General features: G+C 44.4%; 1 protein-coding gene across 1 annotated transcript in view; it reads left to right on the top strand.

Annotated features, from left to right (window-relative positions):
• SLC5A11 (solute carrier family 5 member 11) overlaps nucleotides 1-20,538 on the top strand; it is a 57,404-nt gene extending 36,866 nt beyond the window's left edge. Inside the window, 9 exon segments of the mRNA NM_001034660.3 lie at nucleotides 2,035-2,240; nucleotides 6,781-6,916; nucleotides 13,948-14,055; nucleotides 14,348-14,498; nucleotides 16,977-17,145; nucleotides 17,539-17,692; nucleotides 17,695-17,753; nucleotides 18,656-18,824; nucleotides 20,233-20,538. Of these exon segments, the coding sequence (NP_001029832.1) occupies nucleotides 2,035-2,240; nucleotides 6,781-6,916; nucleotides 13,948-14,055; nucleotides 14,348-14,498; nucleotides 16,977-17,145; nucleotides 17,539-17,692; nucleotides 17,695-17,753; nucleotides 18,656-18,824; nucleotides 20,233-20,438 (1,358 nt within the window). The 3' untranslated portion in view covers nucleotides 20,439-20,538.

Raw genomic sequence — 20,538 nt, forward strand, 5'->3', positions numbered from 1 at the left:
TAAGCCACCAGGGAGGCCTGAATAGTATATAGAAACACAATTGATTATTGCATATTGATTTTGTATTCTGCAGCTTTACTAGATTCATTCATTTATTAGTTTTAACTGTTTTTGGTGGAATCTTTAGGATTTTTTATATATAATATATTATCAGCAAACAGGGACAACTTATTTTCAAATATTGGAGATTTTTCTGATATATTTCTGTTATTTTTTGTTTAATTCCATTACAATAATAGAATATATTTTGTATGATGTTATTTCTTATTAATTTATTGAGGTTTGTTTTATGGCCAGAAACATTGCCTATTTTGATGAATCTTCTAAGAGTACTTGAGAAGACTATGTATTCTGCTATTGTTGGGTGTAGTGCTTTATAAATTTCAATTGGGTCAACTTGGTTGATAGTGTTGTATAAATCTTCTTTATCTGTATAAATATTTTTGTCTTATTTTTCCATCAACCACTAAAAAGGGGGTATTGAGGTCTCCAACTATAATAGTTGACTTCTTTCTCTTCTTAGGATTGTTATGAGCTCTTGGTGAACTGACCTCCTTATCATTATGTGGTGTTCCTATCTATCCTTGGCTGTATTCTTTGTTCTGGAGTCTAATTTGTCTAATATTAATATAGTCTGTCTAGCTTTCTCTTGACTTGAATGGTATATATTCAAGGTCCAATTACTGATAATTGGACCACAAACAATTATCCTTCCCTCCCACTACCACAAAATAATTTTTCAGGGAAAAAAGCATGACAAAAATTTATCATCAAAAATATTTTCCCCCCAGTAGCCACTGTTTACCACACTCTTCCACAAAAATAAGCCAGGCTGCTGGTTACATATCATTCTTACCCAAATGGTAACACCAACCCCTTCTCTTCCATACCAAGAAACAAACAAACAAAAAATACCCAAGAAAAGAAACAAAAAAGACAAACACAATCTTCCAGAACATAATCCAGTGAGAGCAGTGTTATTTTGGGGATAACCTTGAATCCTTTCGATTAATATAACAAAGCAAATTATCTGCAAACTACAGTGCTTTATTATTTTTTATAGACAACTCATGCTTGTGCCGGATGCTGTGCATTTTATATGCAGAATCTCACTTAGTCCTTGCTCCAGTGCTGTGAGGTTGGCACTTTATTATTACCACTCGCAGATGAAAAACTGAATCTCAGATGGAGAAATGACTTTCTCAAGGCCATAGGTTACTTGGACCACTCTTGAAATACCATAAATTGGGATAGCTGAGAAGAAGTTTAGAGGTGAAAGTATGTTTCCTTAAGGCAGAGTTTCTTAACGTGGGGTCCATGGACAGAAGGTACAGGTTTTGTGAACCTTGGATGGGAAAGAAATCCATCTGTTTTCACAAATCTACCAGTGACATTTAGCATCTTTCAGTTATTAGCATAGGCAGCTCACCACAGGGATATTAGCAATATCTGTGACTTTGAAACCAAAATATAACCCTGATGTTTTTATCCAAATGTTTTTATAATTGCTGCTGATGTGTTGAAACACTGTCTGTGTCCATGGTTACTTTAAAACTAGATTGTTATTTGACCCACTGTGGAGTCTTTGTATTTAATGGTGCAAATAAATAAATTACTATGTCTTAGTTCTCATGGTTTGATGAGTGCCTTCGATGTATTTGGCTTCCTTTATAATTGATGTATTTTGTATTAGGAGGAAATGGCAACCTACTCCAACATTCTCATCTGGGAAATCCCATAGACAGAGGTGGCTGGCAGACTATAGTCCACGGAGTTGCAAGAGTCAGACACGACTTAGTGACTAAACGACAATTTTGTATTATATATTTAGAAATATTATTCTAAGAAGCAATCCATAGTCACTACCAAAGGCATTAAAAAAATGTTTTTTTAAAATAGGAGGCTAAGAAGCTCTAAGTCAATTAACTTTGCTGTGGTTCTAAGTAGGATTTCACCAATCTCCAACCATTCCCTTATGAGCTGCTGTGGATCAATCTGAGTTCCTGGCAAATTTGGGCTTCCTCTTAATTCTAGGTTTTGCTGCAGTTGGTGGGTTGGAAGGCTTGGAGGAGAAATATTTTTTGGCAATGGCCAGCAACCGGAGCGGGAACAGCAGCTGCGGGTTGCCCCGGGAAGATGCCTTCCATATTTTCCGAGACCCAGTGACGTCTGATCTCCCATGGCCCGGGATCCTATTTGGAATGTCCATCCCGTCTCTCTGGTATTGGTGCACGGATCAGGTACAGGGCAGCAGGCTGAGCCCCCGGAATGCTTCCTTGGGGTGTCTAGAAGCTGGGTTTTTGTCCTTCCCCTATCTGTTCTCTTATTTCTCTACTACTCTACACATCATCTGCTTATTCTTGCTCATATGGCAAATCCAAAGCTGCTGCTTTTTGCAAAGGGAAAACTTAATACATCCTGCTGAATGTCTGGAAAGACCCAGTAAGCAAAAGCGATGATATATTTTAAATGGAGGTTTTAGCTGACATTGGTATTATTTGCTCCACAAATACTGTACCAGCTGCTTGGAAGTCACAGGTAAACAAGGACACTCGGTCCTTGTAGAACTCACTTTCTTCTGACAGAAGTAGACGGCAGTAAATAAATAAATGGAACAGTACAAGGTGATAACTGTCATTAAAAAAAAAAAGGAGGTTGAGAGTGTGAGAGTGACATTTAAAAATAGGGTGGTCAGGAGAATCATGGTTGAGAAGTGACCTTTGGCAAAGGAGGAGAGCAAGTGGGTTCTGGTGATTGTCAAGGAAGAGAGTTTGGGGCAGAGGGACCCACCAAAGCCAATCCCTTAAAGCAAATATCTAACTGGTGAAAAAAAAAAGAAATTAGAAAGGCAAAAGACACTGCTGTGGGTAAAATAAGCCTGTTGTGTTAAAAGGTGGGGATAGAATCCGTATTTGCATTTGCTTGTATTTGCTGAAGAGCTTCCCAGGTGGTGCTAGTGCTAAAGAACCCACCTGCCAACGCAGGAGACATAAGAGATGCTGGTTCGATCCCTGGGTTGGGAAGATCCCCTGGAGGAGGAGATGGCAGCCCCACTAGTATTCATGCCTGGAGAATTCCATGGACAGAGGAGCCTGGTGGGCTGCAGTCCATAGGGTTGCAAAGAGCCAGACACGACTGAGCGACTGAAAGAGCACGGGCGCACACGTGAATGTGCTAAAGGAAACTCCAGATGGATTACCTAAAACTGAGGGCGATTACTTCCGGGGGTAGGTGTGCCAGGAAGGACGGGAGCCATTTCACTGCACACCTTTTTATACTTTCGCAGATTTCAAGCCCGGTGAATATGTCATCTATTGAAATTGGTTTTTCCATTACATTAAGGATCAGCAATCTGTGTGTCATTTTGGAAGCTGTATTTCATATTCAGAGCTGATGAGACTTTAACCAAAATAATGATCATGGAGCTGGGCCACTGAATTGGTGCAGGAGGCACTGCAGAGAGTGAACCTCGGTCACCCCATGGGTGAGAACGCCTCTGAGTGAAGAGCTAAAACCCAAGCCAGAGATGGGTACAGTGTTGCCCCTTTAGAAAATCACTCTCCCCTCTTAACCCTCTCCCCTGATCTTTTCCTTAGCAAATATTGGCTGGAGAGTTCAGCCAATATTCAGCCCATCTGAACTGGGCAGGAGACAGTTCAGATGCAGGCTGAGAGCCTGGGCTTTCTCAACCTTAACAGGCTTGGACTGAAGTTCAGGTGGCATAACTTTGTTTAGTATCTTCAGCCTCTGTTTTCTCATTAGTGGGATTACTAATAATTGTAAAAGACAGAAGCACTGGGAATTTGCTCATAGTCCTTTCTATTGCAGGGGCATTTAATAAACTGTTAAAATCATTTACCTTTTTGCTATGGTTTTATGCTACTGCTCTTGACACAGGTCACCAGCTTATATTTATTAATCAATACAAATATTTCCTTGAGATGCCTCACCCCCTCACTAGCTGGGATTTCAGTGTACATCCCTTGAAGCCCACCTTCGACCCACCTCGTATTGTTCAAGAGCCTGGGGACTTAATCCAGGATGACTCGATCATCTTCTGGACGCCAGGGAGGGCGAGAGGGCCCAGAAAACCAAGCCTTCTTTGGACCCCACGGCTCTCGGTCTTGTTGCTGCTGAGCTGGATTCTGTGGCCCCCAAAGGCTGTGTTATGTGTTAGTTCCTTGTGCTGGCGCTGCCCTAGGAGAAGCACGTGTTTGGTCAGCTCTGTGTGTAGCTCACTTTAGAGCAGAAGAAAGGCAAAGTGGCATGCATGGTGCACGGATTGAGAGCGTGTTTTAGATCTTTCTGTGCAGAGACAGAAGGGCAAATCACAATCAATAATGACACTTAACCATTTGTTGATCACTGTGCCATTTACCAGTAATTGATTGAAGCATTTCCTATGTATTAGCTCATTCATGTTCATAACATTTCTATGAGCTCTGCTCCATTACTTGGGTCTGGGGGTTGTCATACAGGGCCACACACTCTTCACAGGGCTTGTGGGGTTTTGAGCAGCACAACGCTCTTAAAACTTACTCAGCTGCCTCTTAAATTCCCCTCTGGAGGCTCCACTTCATGGGAATAAAAACCAACATTCTTTCAGTCACAGCTTTGAACCTGCCATCACAAGGGCTAGGTTTTCCAAAGCTATAAACCCTCCTATCTGCTTCCAGATGGATTGACAAGGATTGAAGCTCGAATGCCTAATTTGGCACTTTTGAGCAACTGCATTCACTTGCTCTGTCGTGTCTGACTCTTTGTGACCCCAGGGACCATAGCCCACCAGGCTCCTCTGTCCATGGAATTCTCCAGGTAAGAATACTGGAGTGGGTTGCCATTTCCTTCTCCAGGGGATCTTCCCAATCCAGGGATCGAACCTGAGTCTCCTGTGCCTCCTACGTTGCAGGCGGATTCTTATCACTGAGCTACTGGGGATGCCCCTCCGGCATCTTAATGAAGCCATTAAAAAAAAGTATCCTATAGATGCTATATTGTTACATGTAACTACCACATTCTTAAGTATTCTAGAAAGCCCAATGGGTGTATGTTTGGAGTTATGAGAAACAACAGGTAACAGTTAAATCAGCTTCTAGACAAAGACATCCAGTTCCCAGCTCGAGCCTCACTATTCCCCCACCTCTCCTCAAATAAGCTGATTCCATGTTTTAGACTCATTCATTGACAGCATCCAAACAAATAATAATAATCTATGCAGTTGAGGAAACACTTGTTTGCAAGTCACAGGAAAAAAAAAAAAACACATCAAGTTTAAACCAGCTTAGGAAAAGGGTGGGGAATTTATAACCTCATGGATTTCGAACTGCAGGAAGGTGTACTAGCCTTCAGAAACTCCTGGAACATACTCTGGTATCCTTCTCCATGGTCTTTATTTCTTACCTGCGGACTTCATTGTTTCTCATCGACATCCAGTGGAAAGAGACTGACAACTTGCAAAGTCCCAAATCCAAAAACCCTGTGGAAGGGCTCTGGTTGGCCAGGCTTGGGTCCCGTGCCTACCCCTGGATCAGGCAGGATCTGTGCCCAAGAAGACAGGATAGCCATGTGGAGAGGGGGTGGGTTTCAAAAGAAGAAGCAGGACACTCCAGTAAGCCTGTGCCATTGATGAATGCTTTTTAAAAATGGGAAGGACTCCAACTTTGTCCTGCTCACCACCATTAATGGTGGTAATGACATTTCACTCCTCTTGTCTACTGTTCACAGAACCAACTTATAAAAGCTCTGGTAGATGGCTCAGTGGTAAAGAATCCGCCTGCCCATGCAGGAGACATGGGTTTGATCCCTGGGTTGGAAAGCTCCCCTGAAGAAAGGAATGGCAATCCACTCCAGTATTCTTGTCTGGGAAATCTCATGGACAGAGGAGCCTGGTGAGCTACAGTCCATAGGATCACAAAGAGTCAGACATGACTTAGCCACTAAACAACAATTCACCAAGGTCTCTGCAACTTCTCCAGAGGCTTCAAGACCCCAAACCTCAGGAAATAGTAGAGAAAATTCTGAGCTCATGTAGATGCCATCTGAAGGCTGGAGCAGGGACCGGTCTTTCCACTCAAAAAACACTCGACAGCATGTCGTTCCCTTTGAATGGATAAATCTTTTTTTGCTATTCAAAATTTGGGTATATTGCAAAATCATCACCAAAGTAAATGTAGTTATTTTTCATCACCATACATAGTTTCACTATTTCTCTTGTGATGAGACCTTTTTTAGTGTAATGAGAACTTTTAAGATCATCTCTTAGCAACTTAAAGATAGGCGACCCAGTATTAACTATAGACACCACGCAGTACATTACATCCCTAGGACTTCTTTTATAACTAAAATTTGTGCTTTTTGACTCCCTTCACCCATTTTGCCTACCCCCACCCTTTGTCTCTGGCAACTACCAATCTGTTCTAAAGGGATAAATCTTGATAAGACCTACCTTATGCCTCCCATCAGAGAGAAGGGGGTCAGGCTAAGACCTAGGTGTACCAGTATGCAGTAACTATAAGCCCAGATACACCAATCCTGTTGGTGGAAGTATCTCAGAACCTCTCTTTCTCTTCTATCCTCCTTCCAGTTCTTGCTTTCTCTGCCTTGGTGTAGCTCCTGCAGCTGGACCACTGGGCCACAGGGATTGAGAATAAAAGAGATGCTTCTTTGGAGAAGCCAGATCCACTAGGCTCCTGAGTCTATATGCCTACCAAGAAGCCACGCACATCTAATTTGCTTTAAGAGAAAGTCATCTCAACTTCAAACCACCCTACTGTTTTCCAGGTGATTGTTCAGCGGACTCTGGCTGCCAAGAACCTGTCCCACGCCAAAGGGGGCTCTCTGATGGCCGCATACCTGAAGGTGCTACCCCTTTTCATCATGGTGTTCCCGGGTATGGTCAGCCGTGTCCTCTTTCCAGGTAAGAAGACAGCTGGGAGGAGAGATTTTCTGTGAGTCTCAGACCCAGTAAAGTGTTCTAAACATATTACCGACTGCCCCATGAGAGTGAGACTGGTGTCCCTTCCTTGTGATTCCACTGAGGCATCTCCATTCCAGTATCTACTGATTCTGTGCTGTTTCCCAATATTGGTTCAATGGGCATGTCCTATAGATGTCCCAGGCCTAACAGAGTGGAGACCTATCCAGGGCTTTGCCTCAACTATACATTTTATTTTATTTATTTATTTATTTATTTTTTGCACTCTCAACTATACATTTTAGTTATTTAGTTGACTGCACCAGGCCTTAGTTGCAAGCACTTGAGAGCTTTGATCTTTGTTGAGGCATGTGAACACTTGGTTGTGGCATGTGGGATCTAGATCCCTTACCAGGGATTGAACCCAGGTCCCTGCATTGGGAGTGTGGAGTCATAGCCACTGGACCACTAGGGAAGTCCCTCAACTATACATATATATTTAAAACCACAAACTAGGCTAAATCTTGTCCCAGATGCCAGCTCCCTGAAATCTCACGTGAGGGCACCCCTCACACTTCAGTGGTTTGGCAACTTCAGCCCAATGGAACCCTTCAGTTCAGTTCAGTTCAGTCGCTCAGTCGTGTCCGACTCTTTGTGACCCCATGGACTGCAGCACGCCAGGCCTCCCTGTCCATGACCAACTCCCGGAGCTTGCTCAAACTCATGTTCATTGAGTCGGTGATGCCATCCAGCCATCTCATCCTCTGTTGTGCCTTCAATCTTCTCCTCCTGTCTTCAATCTTTTCCAGCATCAGGGTCTTTTCCAATGAGTCGTTTCTTCCCGTCAGGTGGCCAAAGTATTGGAATTTCAGCTTCAGCATCAATCCTTCCAATGAATATTAAGAACTGATTTCCTTTAGGATTAACTGGTTTGATCTCCTTGCTGTCCAAGGGACTCTCAAGAGTCTTCTCCAACACCACAGTTCAAAAGCATCAATTCTTTGGCCCTCAGCTTTCTTTATAGTCCAACTCTCACATCCATATGTGACTACTGGGAAAACCATAGCTCTGACTGGTTGGACCTCTGTTGGCAAAGTAATATCTCTGCTTTTTAATATGCCACAAGGGAAGCATAGAACCCTTGGTGGGGTACTTTTCTTAACAAAACTGGGGTATCAAACCTCTAAAGTATTTGCCTTATCTATAAAAAAACTTGGTAGAGGGATGAGGTTTTCAGCATGGAAATTAAACAGGCCTAGGAGTGGAAAATGTTATTGGGAGTCATTGTGATGTCAGGAACTGGTGATCTCTATACCTGTACCTGCAGACAGGTGCATCTGCTTCCAAAACCTGACTCTTAATCAGGCTACTGTCTCTCTCAGGAAATCTCATCTTAAGCTTTGGATCTATATCTGGAAGATCAATATCAAGACCCTGATCCTCACTCATAGCAGTCAGCCAATCAGTGATGATTATTAAATGAAACATAATGCCACATTCCATGACCCTAGGGAGTTGTAACATCTCAGATGAGTCTGGTCCTCATGAAAAAGTAAAAGAAAATAGATATCAAAACAGTCTAGCCTATGGTACCAGCAATAAGTGAGAAATGAATTTGAGAGAGTGAGGCAGGGTGGAGATGGTGAGGTGGGCATGGTGGATTTGAAGGTCTTGATCAGAGCTTCTCAAAGTGTGGTCCCCAGTCCAGCAGCATCAGAGTGGCCTTGGAACTTGCTAGAAAGGCAAACTTTTCAGACCTCATCCAAGACCTATCGAATCCAGGTCTTTGGGGATGGGGCCCAACAGAAGGTGGAGAATCCCTGGTCTAAAGGGCCAGGGGCTGGGCCAAGCCACCGTTCCTACCCATTTCCACTCTTCTCTCCGTCTCAGCCCCAGCAGCTCCCTGCTGAATCTTCAGATGGGTCCAGCACTGCCTCAAAGGATGCTCTGATCCTGGGCTCTCATGAGCCTGGACAACATCCTCTTCCACTTAGTCCATCTGAAAAACCAATACCCACTCATTAAGGAATACTGGTAGAAACCAAGAAAGAAGCAAAATGACCCTCAAAACAATGAAACCCAAGAGTCTAGAAATGTACCTGTTTACAAACCAATCATCTCCACCTAAGCTTTGGAATAAACTAAGGTTTGAATCCTAGCCATGATCCTAGCTTTATGATTTGGGGATGTTATTTAGCCTCTGTGGGTCTCAATTTGCTTGTCTTTAAAATAGGTGTAATAGGGACTTCCCTGGTGGTGCAGTGGTTAAGAATCTGCCTTGCAATGCAGGTTCGATCCCTGGTCGGGGAACTAAGATCCCACATGCCATGGAGCAACTGAGCCCCCTACCACAATTAGAGTCCATGCACCACAACCCCATGGCACAATGAAGATGCTACGTGCCACAATTAAGACCCGGGACAGCCAAATAAATAAATATTTTAAAAAATTGGTATAATAGCAATGTTTTCACAGAGTTATGAAAATTACATGAGAAGGTATGTGTAGAGTGTTAATTTGCAGCATCTGCGTCACAGTACAACTTCTATGAATGCTGGCATTTTGGAAGAAGGAGTTTTGGTGCTGTGTTTGGACTGGACTCTGCTAGAGCCATCCTTTATTTCAAGCATCATCATAGGATCTAACAAGGGAATCCACTCAACGTATGAAACGGTTGATTAATTCACCCAAGACACATGAGCAGATATTAGTGAATGATGGGTTAACAATCGCAAGGCTGTCGATTTCATTTATAACTTAAGCTGAGCCAAATAGTTTCCTTGTGACGAGCATATTTTTCAGCCCGAATGAACAAACATAATTTTCTGCCCTAAACATGCATTATAAACTTTGTGTCACATGTTTCATGGTTGAAGCTTGCATTCCTAGAGGGTTAAACAAAAACTTGGTTGTTAAATGAATTATTTCAGAGGGAGTCTTGCTCCTTCTTGGTGTCCCTTGAAGACAGGAGTTTTTTTGGACACTTAAGAGTTTGAACTCATAACATGTGAATGTAAACAAGATCTTTGCCCCACCTGGGAGGTTCCCTACCGCCTTCTGGCCACAGGAATGTAACTATTTTCTAACTTTCTCCAAAGCTTCCTCAGACAAACCATGAACAAGCCAAGAACTTTGACCTCTCAAAAGCATTTTTCTCAAAAAGATTGTTCCTTCTCAATACTTCCTGTCAAATATCATTTTTGGTCTGCAATCTGAATTTTGTCTAAACTGAATCAGAGTTCTGGAGGCATCTACTTTTGTTCCATAGCAATTGTTATTATTTTTAAAATATATTTATTTATTTATTTGGCTGCGCTGGGTCTTAATTATGGCATCTTTGATCTTTGTTGCAACATGCCAGCTCTTAGCTGTGGCCTGTGGGATCTAGTTCAGCAACGAGGGATTGAACCTGGACCCCCTATTTTGTGAGCGTGGAGTCTTAGCCACTGGACCACCAGGGAAATCCCCTGTTATTAGTATTATTAATTGTGGCCACAGCACCCTTTATCACTCATGGATGTAAGTGGAGGGAAGGGTCCCGGCTTTGAGAAGACATAGCTGTGAGTGGAGAAATTTTACAAAGACCAGTTAGTTCTTGGGCTTCCTAATGGATGAAGTGGTCTGGGGTGATTTCCATTTCTTAGGTCTTATACTACCTTAAAAAAGAAAATGAAGAATTGGGATCTCCCTGGCAATCCAGTGATTAGGACTCTGTGCTTCCACTGCAGGGGACCCAGGTTCTATCCCTGGTCGGGGAACTAAAACCTTGCAAGCTGTGCAGTGTGGCAAAAAGAACAATAAAAAATATTAGAGGGCAGGGAGGGATAAATTAGGGATTTGGGATTAATAGATACACACTACTATAGATAAACACCAAGGATCTACAGGGAACTATAGTCAATATTTTCTAATAATCAATAAATGAAAGAATCTCAAAAATAATATATGTATATATATATATATATATATAACTGAATCACTTTGCTGTATACCTGAAACATTATAAGTGTCTGTATTATACAACCATACTTCAATAAAAAATTTTAATTGAAGAAAAGAATCAACAGTACTAGGTTTTAAAGTCGTGATGTACTTTAAATGTTCACATTTATTAAACTAATAGTTTTAACCCAGATAAAATTATAAAGACCAGGCATTTAACCTCATCTGGAGATAACATTGCTGCCAGTGAATTTAAGGTTCTTTGTCCCGAAAGATTTCAGAGACAACTCAGAGAGTTTGGGAAGAGAAAGTGAGAGTTTATTTAAGCAAAGGGGACAGTGGGCAGACAGGTGAGGAGCCGCCACCCTGGGATTCTTTATCATCGGTGTTGAGGGGCTTCATACAAATGAAGGGGTAGACTATTCCCTGAGGAAGGAGGAGTTTGGAGTTTGTATTCCCTGATTTTAACCCCAGTTCCATTTTCCCAAGGGGAGGAGGGGTTTTTGTCCCTATTCAGCTTCAATCAGAAGTGTCATGGCATCAGTGCATGGTGGGTGCTTATCTGTAAGGCCAATTTTATTGTAATAAGAACATACTAAGCAAAAGGTTGCCTTTGGAGGCAGGAGATTCCTGCCTTTCCCCAGCTTTCTTTGTTACCTGAACCCTATCACCTAAAATATGTAGTTTTCTGGTCAACATGGAGTTTCCTGCTTTCCTTCATCTGCCTCACTGTTTACAAGACATTTACAAGATGTTTACAAGATTTCCTGCCACCTGGCCCCTGCTCCCATTTCCCTGCTCATACCTAGCTACCTGCCTGCTGTAACCCTGTCAAGCATCTGCGTTTGAGGCCACTTGTGAATTCGAGGCTTCAACTACACGTTCATCATGAAATTGGTATTGCATCAGAACCTGGGAGGAGATGGGCGTGGGCAGTGATGGGCTCCAAGCCCACCCCTAAACTGAGTCTTGGGGGTAGTTGTCACTTGCCATCGGACGTGGGCTGGAAGGCAGTGTCACCCATCAGAATGAGGAAGAAAGACAGAGGGAGGGTCTGGGAGTTGTTTATGGGAGTTACCCCTATTAATAGATCCAGCTGGCAAAAGAGATATGAGGATTTATAAGTGGTCCAGCAGGGGTGAGTGGTGATGTTTTGGCATGGAGACGGTGGTGAGGAGCATAGCTCAGCTCAGATACGAGGAGCTGAGGAAGACAGAAAGTAACAAGAAAGCTCTCATTCAAACACGTGCCAGACCACTGAGACTACCTACACTCTGGGCCTTCCCTGAAACTTTGGATTGGGAGTTGTGAGACTTGTCTCCATCATGACCTTGCTGGGTGACTATAATCAGGTCCCTTCCCCTCTCTGAAGGTAACACTAATAATGAGATAGTGAGCCTCTTCCCAACAAAAGTGTATTGAGCAGATAGTCTGCACTGAAATTGTATAGTGGCCTTTCAGGGGGGCTCCAAAGAGCTCCCGGTACTACAGTCCTTTATGTCTCAGCACAGAAAGAATTCTGTGAGAAGCAAAGTGATGGATGAGAAGTGATTTCTTAGAATAGAACAGTTGTAAGTCTTACAAGCAGGTGGGCAAGGGGGTGCCATGCCCCGAGAATTTACTGGGCTACAGTTTCATAATCAAAGGAAAAGTAGGGGGTGGGAGAGGAACTTCTTTGTCTTTCTTCAGTAGACTTTCTTGCTTCCAACATCAGCTCCTTCTCCAGGTTGTGCAGGGGACATTTCTCGTCCCTACAGGGTCAAGCTAGGTTCACAGATTATTGTTTTTCATGTGTGCAGAGAGCATGTCTTAGGAATCAGTAACTTACTGAGCTCACTGGGCAGGCTGTGGGTCCCGTGTCACCATCGTTTTATTGTTTGGGGGCAGGTCCCGTGCTTCTGTTGCATGATTTTGTTGCTAAGCCAGCCTTCTTGGTTTTGTGGTTGAGCAAACCTGCTCCCTTGAGTAATCATTAACTTACAAGGCTCCCCTATATATATATTTTTGCATACAGTCCCCTAGTGGGATTAACTATTTAATCGTCTACTTTGTCCCTTTACTGTGTCCCTATCAGTACCACGCATTAGTATAATTTTTTTTATCTCTTTCTATCTTGTAAGCAAGAGGTCTATGCTTGTATGCTTTGGATGTGTTCATCACGATAACAGGTAGAGATGAAGAACTAGAGGTGCCAGGAATTCTGGATGGATTTACATTAGAAAATCAGGATGCTGCTTGGGAGAGAAAAGAATTGATACAGAAATGGAGAAAGAGGAGGTGAGAAAACTTCCAAGTGGGTAGGGTTTTTATGAGTCTAAAATGAGGAACAGCTGTTGAACTATATGTGCTATTGGGAAGGAGATGGGGAAAAGAGGAATTTTAAAAACATTTGCCTTGTGTCAAATGATGGCATTCTCCTTTGCACTTCCAATAAACTTAGGTAAAGAGGTGAATTGCTTGTGTCCTTTTTAGGGAATTAAGGAACCTGATGTAGAACAGGGTGCCGAGACTGGCTGTGAGGTGTCAGCTTTATTGAGGTTTCAATAAAAGTAGTTGAAATGAACTCAGCACTTCCCATGCCTCGGACTCTGGGCTACATGTGTTAACGTGCACCTTCTCAGTCCTCACTGTAATCTTAGGAAGCAAAGTTCCATTACTGTCCCAATTTCACAGATACAGCAACTGAGGTCCAGGATGGTTAAGTGAGAAGGCCATGGTTTATCAAGTTTGTTGTTTAGTGGCTAAATCATGTCCGACTTGTTGTGACCCGATGGACTGTAGCCCGCCAGGCTCCTCTGTTCATGGGGTTTCCCAGTCAAAAATACTGGAGTGGGTTGCCATTTCCTCCTCCAGGGGATCTTCCTGAGCTAGGGATTGATCCTGTGTCTCTTGGCAGGCAGATTCTTTACCACTGGGAAACAGGCAGATTCTTTACCACTTAATCAAGTCCAGGGTCCTTTTTATTTCATTGAGCTCTACACTTATATGCAGTAGCCCTGTCTCCTGGTGCTGACCGGCGCCGGGCTGTGTTTTGGCTGGGCCTGGGGCTCTGAGGGTCCATCTAGCCATCTCTGGGCTTGTTTCTTCCACAGACGAAGTGGCTTGTGCAGACCCAGAAATCTGCCGGAAGGTCTGTAGCAACCCCGCCGGCTGCTCTGACATCGCGTATCCCAAACTTGTGCTGGAACTCCTGCCTACAGGTAATGATCCATAACCCTTCAGCTGAGTCCCCCCGAGAAAGGAGGACCCTGGCTGGGCTCCCATCCAAGGTGGGGGACAAGATGCGAGGGCCCCCAGCTGAAGTTCAGGCCCTGGCTACGCAGGGGGCTGTACCCTACCCACCTCTGGGTCCCTCCTCTCAGCTCCCAGCCCTGAGTTCTGCCTTGTCAGCATTGAACCTCTCAGGACTGGTTGGCTGCAGACCTGGGCAATGGGGTCAACAGTGAAGGCAGAAAAAAGCCCAAAGCCCATAGAGCTCCCTTCTGCCCCCAGGGCTCCGTGGGCTCATGATGGCTGTGATGGTGGCGGCGCTCACGTCTTCCCTCACCTCCATCTTTAACAGTGCCAGCACCATCTTCACCATGGACCTCTGGAACCATCTCCGGCCTCGGGCATCTGAGAAGGAGCTCATGATTGTGGGCAGGTATGATTTTACTCTGGTGGCTCATACGGTAAAGCGTCTGCCTGCAATGTGGGAGACCTGGGTTCGATTCCTGGGTCAGGAAGATCCCCTGGAGAAGGCAATGGCAACACACTCCAGTTACTCTTGCCTAGAAGATCCCATGGATGGAGGAGCCTGGTAGGCTACAGTCCATGGGGTTGCAAAGAGTTGGACACGACTGAGCAACTTCACTTTCTTTCACTTTTCACAGTCTTATCGGGTGGGGCCGGGCAAGAGTCTGAAAAGTCAGGATAACCCAGGGAGGAAAAAGCTGAGCCATTCAAAGGGAAAGTCCAAACAGTGACTTCTCCTGGTTGGCTCAGCCCCACTCTGATGGCCAAGCTGAAGGACACCAGGACCCTGTGGATGAGTAAGGCATTCATTCATTCAAGAGCACTTCCTATCTGCCAGGTGCTGGGCACATAACAGTGAAAAGACAAGACTCATTTTGCTTTCTTGGAGCTAGAATAAGAAAAGCATAAGTAAACAGGTGGTTTTAACCGCATTGAGTATTATGACAGATGAGCCAGAACTAGAGCTTCAGAGGAAAGTCTCTAACTTGGGTTGGGATTTGAGGGGTCAATAGGAGATAGCCAGGTAAAAGCAAGGAGGGTGTTCTGGAGGTTTGGGGGAAGGTTTCTCTACCAAGTCTTCTGCCAACTTCCTGAAGCATAATGCAGGGAATGAAAATGAGTGAAGTGAGTGGCATGCACATTTTATGCAAAAGGTATGCTAACAAGCATCTCGGGGCTCTGCTTCTCAAAGGTGCATTCCTAGGGCTGTCTCAGCCATGGTTGAGGGAAAGGTATGACAACAAAAGGCTTCTCTGGTAGCTCAGATAGTGAAGAATCCACCAGCAATGCAGGAGACCATGGTTCGATCCCTGGGTCGGAAAGATCCCCTGGAGAAGGAAATGGCAACCTGCTCTAGTATTCTTGCCTAGAGAATTCCATGGACAGAGGGCCCTGGTGGGCTACAGTCCATGGGGTCACAAAGAGTGGAACATGACTGAGCCACTAACTATGACATCAAAAACATATTCTGTTAAAAAAAAGAAAGAGAGCTAAATTAGACCTCATCAAAACCCAAAGCTTTTTCAATTCAAAAGAAACTAAGAAGGGGACTTGGGTGGTCCAGTGGTTAAGACTCCAAGCTTCCAATGCAAGGGGCTCAGGTTCGATCTCTGATCAGGGAACTAAGATCCCACATGCCATGCAGGGTGGCCAAGAAAATAAAAAAGGAAAGAAAAAAAAGGAAAGAAAGCAAATGAGACGATGAGCCACAGATTGGGAGAAACTATTTGCAAGCCAAATATTTGACAAAGGCCCTGTAATCTAGAACAATCTTCAAAATGAGATTGTAATCTATTTTCTAATCTAATTTTTTGTAATCTAATTTTCACAAAGATTGAAAATGACTTCAAGAGACCACTGTACACCCACTAGTATGGCTATAATTGAACAGCAGATAGGGAGGCAGAGAAGTTGGAATTCTTGTGAATTGCAGGTGTTAATATATAATGGTTCAACTGTTCAAAACAGTTTGGCATTTTCTTAAAAAGTTAAATATAAACTTACCATATGACCTAGCAACTGCATTCGTAGAAATAAAACCATACGTCTGCACAAAGACATGTATACAAGTGTTCATAGCAGCAGTTTTTACTGTTTTTAAAGCCAGTTTTTAAAGCCAGAAAGTAGAAGTGATCTAAATGTCCACTTATAGGTGAAGGATAAATAATGTTACACAACGGCGTATCCACTCAACGGAATGTTTTCAACATAGTTACACAATGGCATATCCACTCAACGGAATATTTTCAACAATAAAAAGGAATGAAATACTGATACATGATATCTGATGAACTTCAAAACATGCGAAATGAAAGAAGCCAGCTGCAAAAGACCATGCATTGTATATATTGTGTGCCATTTATGTGACGTGTCCAGAAAAGCAAACCTATAGACACAGAAGCCCCTAGGGGGTTCCCTGGTGACTCGTGGAAAAGAATCTGCCTGCAGTGCAGGAGACCTGGGTTTGATTCCTGGGTCAGGAAGATCCCCTGAAGGAGGGCATGGCAACCCATTTCAGCATTCTTGCCTTGGGAAATCCCAGGGACAGAGGAGCCTGGTGGGTATAGTCCATAGGATCACAAAGAGGCAGACATGACTGAGGGACTAACAATTCCATTTTCTTTCACAGAGATAGAAGTGCTTCTTTCGGTTGGAAACAAGAATAGACTGTAAATGGGCATGAGGGGATGTTTTTGGAGTGATGTATATTCAAAAACTTGATTTGTGATGTTGGTTACATGACTATAAATTTACCAAAATTACTTGATTACATACTCATAATGGGTGAATCTTATGGTATATAAATTCTACCTCCAGAAAGCTAAAAAGAGAAGTATCCAGGGAGGACAAAACTAATGTGGGGGGTGTGGGTCTCTCATCCAACCAGGGTGTTTGTGTTGCTTCTGGTGTTGGTCTCCATCCTCTGGATCCCTGTGGTCCAGGCCAGCCAGGGCGGCCAGCTCTTCATCTACATCCAGTCCATCAGCTCCTACCTACAGCCACCTGTGGCTGTGGTCTTCATCATGGGATGTTTCTGGAAGCGGGCCAATGAAAAGGTAGCTCTGGATCAGCCCTTCAGTCCATTGGATGGGAGAGGAGGGACTTGGAGAGGGGACACGCGGATGTCAGGTGTCATTGTGTATGTGGGAGGGGCGGGTAATGAGATCTGGGGAGAAAGATCCAGGGAGGACGTGACCTGGCTTTTTGAAAACAAGCAATGAAGCTTCTACTTTGATTCATTTTGTCTTTCAAAAGGGAAGCTGAATTAACAGGGAATTACATGTAGTGGATCAATTGTATGTAAAAGATAAGCAGATAAGTAGCTCCCACCCTTTTTGAATCACCGACCCCTGCAGTGACTGTCATTATAAAGACCAGCTCTGGAAAGGGCTTGCTGAGCTTTCCGGAGGCACGTGTCTAAGATAGCTTTGCTTTGCTCTGCTTTGCAGGGTGCCTTCTTCGGTCTCGTCTTAGGCCTCCTCCTAGGCTTGGTTAGGCTGATCCTGGACTTCATTTACGTGCAGCCTCGCTGTGACCAGCTGGATGAGCGCCCAGCCGTGGTAAAGGATGTCCACTACCTCTACTTCTCTATGATCCTGTCCTCGTCACCCTGATCACAGTGTGTGCCGTGAGCTGGTTCACAGAGCCGCCCTCCAAGGAAATGGTACTTTGGGGTTTGACCTATAGCCTATGACCTATAGCCATTGAGACCCTTCACTGCTAGCAACAGAAAACCAGGACTGATTTTCAAAAAGCTGAAAAGTCCAGGGTTCGGTCTTTGGAGGAACTTGATTTCAGAAAAGACCATCTGAATCCATTGGTCACCTCTTCTTTTTTTTTTTTTTTTTAAAAATTTTATTATTTATTTTGGCTGCACTGGGTCTGTGTTATGGCACATGGTCTTCTCTAGTTGTGGCTCGTGGGCTCCAGGGTGCACAGGTTCAGTAGTTGTGGTGTGAGGGCTTAGTTGCTCCGTTGCATGCAGGATCTTAGTTACCTGACCTGTGTCTCCTGCATTGGAAGGTGGACTTTTAACCACTGGACCACCAGGGAAGTCCCTTCTCGCCTCTATTCCTATTCTCCAGCCCCTAATGGGGTCAGCAGCTTCTAGCATATATCCTCTCTTAGTCTCATTAAGCAAAAGCATAAGCATTTTAGTCCCAGCATTTCCAGCGAAGCTGCTCATGCCCATTGATGGAGTCAGCCCAAGACACATGGTCACCCATGAACCAACCCAATTGCTGTGGCCAGAGAAATGGATGAGCTGAATGCTGGTCGCTGGGTCCCACACACCCCTGGGCTGGGGTTAAGCTCTTATTAGAATGAGGGAGGGTGAGATCCCCACAAGAGGTTTGGGGCTTTCAAAGAAAGATGGGGAATGAGTGGGGGAAACATCCATTGATTCTGAAGAGTGCAGGGAGCTGAAGCTTGTTGGAAGGTGGAGTGGGAGGGAGATACTGGAAGAGACTTGGACATGAAGGCTGAGCCTGGGGTTGGAAGGAGGTAGGAGAAAGGGATGAACGTCACCACCCCACCCCCATCTCACAGTTCCTCTCTACTCCATAGGTCAGTCGCTTGACCTGGTTTACTCGCCATGACCCCGTGGTCCAGAAGGAACAGGTGCCGTCAGCAACCCCACCGCCTCTTACCCTTTCTCAAAACGGGACACCAGAGGCCAGCGGCACCAACACCCAGTTCGAGATGGTTCAAGAAAACCTGTCCAAAACCCACAGCTGTGAGTTGCCTTTTTCCTAGGTTGCAGTAGGAACCTCAAGAAGCATTATGTGTTTAAGAGGACATTTTTCTATCATATCACTAGCAAGTAAAGCGGCACATGTGGCATTTTAGCGTCTCCTCATTCCCAGGGTCTGGTCTTCCCTCACTCTCTGGCCACTGAAAGGGTTAGGAACTTTCGATAGATGCTTCAGGTGGGCAATGAGAGCCAACGTTTGTTGAGTGCCTGCTAAAACACAGTTCATTTGATCCTCGTGAAACCCCACGTGCTAGGCTGGGGTTACAGCTGGCATTCTCTAAATTACTGGTTTTAAACTCTCAGCTTGCGGACATATTTTGGTTTAGGCCACCTACTCTTTTAATGTGAATTATTTAAAAGTAGGGAGATTTCATAACATTTCAGATTTCCACCTTCTTTTGAACAACTGGAAGATCTGGCAGCATGGAACCCATATGCCTGCCTGGCAAAAGTTGCCTGGAGGTGGGAAGCAGCTGGTCCTTAGACCTGGGATATACAGTTAGTCAAAGTCCCCAGCAGTCCCTTCTGCCTACATGACCCCAAGGCTGTGGTTGTCATTAATTACCACACATGGCTTTTAAAGGAGCTTCCCTGGTGGCTCAGTGGTAAAGAATCTGCCTGCCAATGCAGGAGACTCAGGTTCGATCCCTGGGTCAGGAAGATCCCCTGGAGGAAATGGCTACCCACTCCAGTATTCTTGCCTGGGAAATCCCACGGACAGAGGAACCTGGAGGGCTACAGTCTATGGGGTCGTAAAGAGTGGGACATGACTTGATGACTAAACAATAGCAAATGGCTTAAAAAAAAATTGTGGCTATGAACCCATGGCATCCTATAGTGGGAAACGCAAGGATAGATGCAGAAGGCCATGTGCTTCAGGAAAACATGAGAGAATCTTCCTTGGTAGAGGTGATGTGTGTAAGAAGCAAATCAGCTCTTCTGACTCCCATAGGCCACCTGCCTGGCTCCATCCACAGTTGATTTCACAGCCCCAGCTCTGAGTAGAGACAGAGTTCCCTGTAAGAGTGCCTGTCTCCCTTCAGCCTCTGGCAGGTGGTGCCACACACAGAGAGGGAGTCAGATCAAGCAGGTCCTAAACCCATCTCTGCCTCTGCTGACCCGCTCTGTGCTTCACTCAAGTTAGTCTGAGCCTCTATCTAAGTGGCTGAAATTCATCTGAAATTCTGCACCTAAACTTCATGAAAAGTCTGAAAACACCAACCTTTCAGAATTCAAGTCTTCCAGGATTGAGGTATTAACAAATACCTTCCAGAAGAGGAACATAAAGTTTTTATCACAGTGTCTGAAACATACCGGGTGAGACTCTCTTCCCTCTTGTCTGGGAGACACAGCTCACCCTTATGACCTTTAACTGTCATGTTCTTTTTAGGCGACATGACCACAAAGCGGTCCAAAGTGGTGAAAGCCATCTTGTGGCTCTGTGGGGTGGAGAACAAGGGCAAGGAGCAAGCACCCAGCAGAGCGGACCCGATCATAGTTTCCCTGGAAGAAAACCCCTTGGTGAAAACCCTTCTGGACCTCAACCTCATCATTTGCATCAGCTGTGCCATATTTCTCTGGGGCTACTTTGCTTAACGTGGGGGTGAACCCAGGGGTCCGAGCTCTCATTTGTTATCAATGTTCCGATTTTTTTAATGAAGGAGAAAAAAATAATAAAGCTTTGTTTGTTTACCAC

The sequence above is a fragment of the Bos taurus genome, chromosome 25 (genome assembly GCF_002263795.3).
Source record: "Bos taurus isolate L1 Dominette 01449 registration number 42190680 breed Hereford chromosome 25, ARS-UCD2.0, whole genome shotgun sequence".
In the NCBI taxonomy this organism is placed as follows: Eukaryota; Metazoa; Chordata; class Mammalia; order Artiodactyla; family Bovidae; genus Bos; species Bos taurus.